At 42.8% G+C, this 6,325-nt stretch overlaps 1 protein-coding gene across 1 annotated transcript; it reads left to right on the top strand.

The window, feature by feature from the left end:
* Window positions 1-2,493: 2,493 nt before the first annotated feature.
* LOC116941625 (protein LRATD2-like) lies at window positions 2,494-5,646 on the top strand. The gene has a single exon (XM_032952881.2). It carries the CDS (start codon window positions 3,077-3,079, stop codon window positions 3,860-3,862), a length of 786 nt encoding a protein of 261 aa, XP_032808772.1. The 5' UTR covers window positions 2,494-3,076; the 3' UTR covers window positions 3,863-5,646.
* The last annotated feature ends 679 nt before the right edge of the window (window positions 5,647-6,325 follow it).

Here is a 6,325-nt window from a genome sequence, read left to right as displayed (position 1 = left end):
GGCAGGTGAACCTCATAGCACGTAGAAGAAACAACAAAAACCGCACACATGCAAAAATGTTTTTCCATGTACACATTAAATCGCACCCCCGCGCTAATGTGCGCGCAGACTGTGAACCACACGAGGTCATGGTCACACGGGCGCATTAGAGTTTGGGTTTTTTTTTATTTCAGTGTGTGCAAAAGGGGGAAAATTATGCAGGGTTTTCAGGCGGTACGTTATGAATCGTGCGAGTTGCATTTGTGGTGAAGCGTCAATTCAATATCCATTTTCCTGAGGATGTGTATTTTTTAAGTGTTGGATAAGGTGGACGTCAGAGAGCATGTGATTTCTGCATGCACTGGACAAAGATGGGATTTTTTAAAAATCAGTTTGATACGGAATACTTTGTTGGACAAGTTCATTGTTGATGTCTAAACGATTGCCCTGTTTATCCTTTGTAAAAAGAGCAGCGATAGTTTTTATTTAATTTTCAGATATGGCATGTGCACAATGTGCTATTAAAATCCAACGATGCAGTGTGCATGAAAGTATTTAAAACATCATATTGTGCATGTAAAATGGGTCAGATTATTGATGTTTACGCAGGCATACATGCTGTATAATTCCTAATAACGCTTTCAAATGTAAATTAAAGGCAGTATTTATGCGTAAATGATGTTCAATGCACGATCAAAAATGTTTGCCTGCTTGCAAATTTATTCTGGTGTTGTTTAGACAAAAGCTGTTCAATAAATAGCACCACTCCTTGTGTTATCAATGTGTCAATTTGTAACTCATTTGCTGGATCATGTTAAAGTGAAGATGATTCAAGTGTTTCATTATACATTTACAGTTGTTTGTTAGACGAGCCTTAAGGGTTGTAACAATGATTTATACATAACAAAAATAGAGCTTTTATATATTATTAATAGATTCTATAATAGCAGAATAGTGTTTCACTGCATGTCTGTAACTGTCTTTCAACAAAAGGGCAATTTAAATGAATCTCACACCAAACTGATTCCTGTGAAAGTTACTCGATCTCTATTGAAACTCAGGCTGTGGTCCATGACGAGTGCTCTTGTCATCTTTCTCGGGTCCTTCGTGAGATCGTGAGCCGTGTGCCGATTGGTCAAAGGGCGCTTGAAGCGGCACACCTGCAGCCAACTCAAAGGTAATGAGCGACGTGGATGGGGGTGAGGCTCTTGTCAAAATTAACATAAGGGGAGGACTCGACCACTTGCAACGTACCGGCGGGGATATTCACTTTTCACCGCAGTGTGCACAATACCTTACACAGCAGGTGGCAGCAGGCCCTGCATGAGTTGCGTTGCATTGTTAGCACCTATGTGAGGATTCCTTTTTATTTTATTCATCCCTAGATTTCTATTTTCATTCTGGTGGGAAATTGTGCGAGGACATAGTTTGAAGGGAAGTGTGCAATGCTCTTGCACAATAAATGTGTCGGCAAGAGCCTGCAAACGTTACTCGGAAAGTGGTGTGGTGTGAACAGGAGACTCATATTTTCCTTATGACAATTATATTGGAAAAGGAGTGATTCCGTTCTCACGAAGCGACAGCATCAATGCAAATAGGCCATGCTAGAAATTGTCTGTGCTATATATCAGGATGGGAACATATAGCAACTAGAAAAGCTCAAATGGTGCTTATGCGTATTGCGTTTTCTGCCCATGCTGCAATCCATGTATTGTATAATATATCAGGGCTGAGCTCCAGAAAGATTCCCCTCCCCCCTCAATAGTAGGGGGTGGGGTGGGGGTCCAGAGCATTGGGAGTTGGGGGGCCCCCAGAATATATTCCATGACGATTTAAGCGCTGGAATTTACCATTTTCAAGTAGCCAAATGCGCAGCTGAATTGATTAATAAAAAAAACAATTGTGTGGAAATAACTGTGAATTGAATTCAATGGAAGTAAATAAATCATTACGTGTAATTATTTTTTTCTGCTAGAATTTACTTTTTGTCACGGTTAAAATTACACAGATGCATGAAATCACACGATCGCTATTTTTAATATGTCCAATCAGACGCCAGTTGTTGCTAATTGTTTTAGCGCCGAGCAGCATGAGATTACGCGGTGCGGTGACATTTAATTTTGATAGTCTTACTTTCCCGAGAAGAGAAAAAAAAATCGATGACGACGTCGTTTTTTTTATTAACCTCGTTATTCTTCTGTCGTTGGGAAGCAGAATCTTGGGATGAGTTGAGCAGCGGTGAATGATGAATCGTTCCTCTGGACGGCTGCCAGCTTACCTGAGTAATTACTCAAACTTGCACTCCTTGCGCGAGTGTTTATGAAGCTAGACGGAGGCTATGCAGGCAAGCGGATGATCTCTGGATAAATGCAGGCTGTGGCAACCTGCGCTGAATATCAAAAAGTGTTCCTTTGTTCAAACACATCATTTATGAGTGTGACATTTGTAAGTGAGGTATATATGTGCGTTCCAAATTGTTTTAGACAGTTTTATTTGAATATTCAACAACAAAAAATTAATCCATATACATACAAAAAAAAAATAACACTAATTTATCATACGCGTTGTTATATTTGGTTTTACGTGTCCTGCGGTGAAGGGAATTTACAAAACAATGTTTGTTGACTGTAAATATTATAGCGCAAAAAATATATATATATCTGTTTCACTCTGTGAAACATGACACGTAGACCATTAAATAACACCCCTGCTACTTGGTACGGCCCAGGCATTGAGCAACAATTGTGCAGTAGGATGTTGAGTGCCCGTGAATACTGCACGAGGCTACGGGAGAGGCAACTGTAATGTTGGGCTCTTCCCACACCGCGGCTTCGCGATTGAGAAGTTAATTCATTCCTTAGAGTTGGGCACTCCACGTGCGCGTGACCCTGCTTTGCGCTGATTCTTCGTGGAGAGCTGCTCACTGGACAGCGTCTATCTATGGTGAATGTGCCATGGGGGTGTGCTTGTGATTTCTCAACAGAAGATAGCGTTTCCTGTGTGAGTGTGTGCAACTATTGCCCCAAGACGCGCAGCCCGTCAGCACACTGTAAAAACTAAAACTGTTCCGTGGCAGACACACGCCAAATTGAATGCGATGGGAAACCAGGTGGAGCGGCTGACTCACCTAACGTACAACGAATTGCCCACCGCCGACCCGACCGGACTAGATGCTGACCTGGGCTCCCAGATCGGGGTCTCCTACATTTTTTCTGACGAGGAAGAACACGTGGAGGAGGGCGGGATTTCAACAGAGGATACGAACACGGCTGCCCACGATGACGGCGGCGGCGGCAACGATGACATCGAGTATATGGTGTACCACAATGAAAAGTGCATCTTCTCCAAGCGCAGGACTTGCACGAACCTGCGCACGTACCTGCCGGACGTACTCGCTGCCCGCTGTAAAGCAGGTGACCTCGTCGAGTTCGTGAGGGCCCTCAAGCAGCCGCACTGGGCCGTGTGGGTGGGCAACGGGCAAGTGGTCCACCTGTGCAACCAGGAGATCAAGAGGGAGACGCTCGCGCTGGCCTCGCGCGGATGGCGTGGCCGAGTGGTCAGCGACTGGTACCGCTTCAAGCCGCTGGAGGTCGAGCTGGTGGTGCAGAACGCGTGCAAGCACGTGGGACCGTCGCGCGGAGTGGCCGACGCGCGTTGGCACACCTCGGAGGGATTCGCCGCCTGGTGCCGCTACGAGCGGCGAGAGTTCAAGAGCGGGGGCGAGATCCGCATCGGCAAGCAGCCGTACGCGCTCAAGGTCTACCTGGAGGAGGAGCCCATCGTCATGAGCTTCCAGAGCCTGGAGGATGTCATCGGCGAGAGGAGGAAGCGGGACAAGCAGGGGAAGGGCGCGCTGCTTCAGGAGCTGAGGCAGGAGCTGTGACGGCGGGGTGGGGGGGCGATGCGGTGGTGAGCATCAGGCGGGCGCGGTGGGGGGCGGAGGAGGAGGGGGGGTCACCACTTTGGCGTGTTCGGACAAGTTAGACGTAGCCCTTCTGGGGATCAGGATTTCAAGTGAAAAGACGTTTTTTTGCTTTCGTCAACAAACAGGTTGTGTAATGCCTTCGTGCGTTGAACATGTTTGTGGATTTGTAGGGAGGTCAGGTTTATCGAATTGGATTTTTTTTTATTTGGCTTGCCGTAAAATCTATAAGAGAAGTCCAGTGATCTACGGTTACATATTAAAAACGTTTATTAGCAAATGAACTGAAATTACAGTGTGGACGTCGGGTGTATTTATTGTTTAATGGCACTCATCCTGGCGTGTGTCATGACCAGGATTGCATTTCAATGCGCAGCTGCCACAGCGTATTTTTCCTCTTCTTGTGGAGACGCACAAAGCAATACTCCACACAAAGAGGCGAAAGTGGCAGAAATAGAGGTTGTATCTCATAAAAGATTTATGATCAAAGGAGGAGCCCAGCGTGCATTTCAATTTCAAAATATTGAGAGAGAGAAAACTCAGAGATGTGATTTTGTGGACGAGATGTGACAGCATAATAGAATAAAGGATAACGGTACGTGGTTGCTCAAGATTAATATCTCAATAATTATAGACGAGACAGTGCAGAGAATATTTTCAATAAAAACAATTATTCCATTATATATTTCATAAATCCAAAAAGCCTGTTTTGTAATGTTGCCCACGCTGCCTGCAGTGTTTCAAATGTAGCCCCTTTAACAGTGATCGGTTAAGTAGTTTAAATAATTGCTGTAGTATCATTATTATTATGATGCATAATCATTTTCTGCCCGGTCACTGCGCAATCATTAAGACTGGTTGTTCAAGAAGCTAAAGCAAAATAACTTTCGGATTTAATTTCCCCCCCAACGTTCGCATAGTTGCTGGGGTATTTTATGCAAATTACTTCATACTTCCCTGCTCACAAATCTCTGTTGTAAAAGCAATCCAAGAATGTGGTAGGTGGATAGGGGTGTGGAATTTGACGTACCAGAAAAATAATGTTTTTTTATAGAATATTTTGCAACTGTACATGCTATTTCTAAGAATATAACAACAACAAAATTATATCATATCACATGAAGTGCATTGTATTGTGTGTCCATGGTTTTCTATAAAACGAATGATCATTCACTGTAATTTGTTGAAATAAAATTATCTGCTGGATTATATGAGAAACGTAATATCTTTATTTTCAATCTTCCAATGTTATGAATGACTTCCCTTATCAATGATTATGTTATTTCAGCTGGGACCTGTGACCTGTGACCTGGTCAAGGTTAAAAAATATCAGTCACCACATCTTATTTAAAAAATAAAAAATTCTGAACTTTAGGTGACACGTGAAATAAAGGTGTTGTTATCGCTGCCTTTGCCTGCATGATGGATTAATCTCATTTGTTTTCATTGAAAGAGATATATGTGGGTCCCTACCCCAAGCTATCCATCGTCATGTGGCAGTGCAAGATTGATATGTGTCACTGGTGTATCACACGGTATCTGCAATTTACTTAACAACGTTGGTGCAGCATGTGTGGTTGTAAATGGGTGGCACTTTTAAAAGATTGGGGATATAAAATATTTTACAAGTTATTGGATTATAGCTACATTGCCATTTTAAAAAGATATATTTAAAAAAATCTTTATTTGAAATTGTTAATAAATGTGTGGTTGAGTTTTGATTAAAAATTGTGAATATTGCCTGATCCTTTTTTTCCATTTTAATTCCTGAGCCAGAATTCTGGCCAAGATCATATTGCCTCTGTTCTTCCTCGCTCGTTCATCAGCCTGTGCTTCCACACATCTCTGAATTTGAAGCTCGTAGTTATGAAAAACCTGAACATCTGCACACATTTCCAGACAAGAGTAGGCTCCCTGAACTTTTGTTTGAGACCTACGTCTAATAAGCTTACTGTCATATGTTTTGCAATGCAGTAAGCTTTATATAGTCTCTCTTGCATTTTTTTGACAAATGCGGGTGTCTGCCTATGTGACCGTGGAATAATCTGCATTTACTTTAATGTCCGCTTTCTCTCCTCCAGTGAAATGTTTATTGTTGTAAAGCCAGTCCTGCTCAAAAAGAAGATCTCTCACTGCTTGCTACCAGCACTTAAGGCGAAGGGTTTGCTTTAACTTACAGTTAGAGATGCCACCTTTTGTAAGGAGTCAGCGATTCTGTTTATGAAAATCCAGTCCTGCAAACTTAAGATGCGGTGGAAATTCCCACGACTTGCCTATATCAGATTGTTTCATCTCTCCAAAAAAAATATTCCCAGACAGCAGTAACATGGACAAACTGAAGGGAGCATTGACTTGTACATTTCAGTTGTCCAAATATCCACATCAGCTAAATCTGTCACAATGCTTCCTCCATCCACACTCTTA

Source organism: Petromyzon marinus, chromosome 12 (assembly GCF_048934315.1).
Source record: "Petromyzon marinus isolate PM22_M1 ecotype Great Lakes invasive population chromosome 12, UKy_Petmar_22M1.pri1.0, whole genome shotgun sequence".
Taxonomy (NCBI): domain Eukaryota; kingdom Metazoa; phylum Chordata; class Hyperoartia; order Petromyzontiformes; family Petromyzontidae; genus Petromyzon; species Petromyzon marinus.
This window is presented reverse-complemented; position numbering and strand designations above follow the sequence as displayed.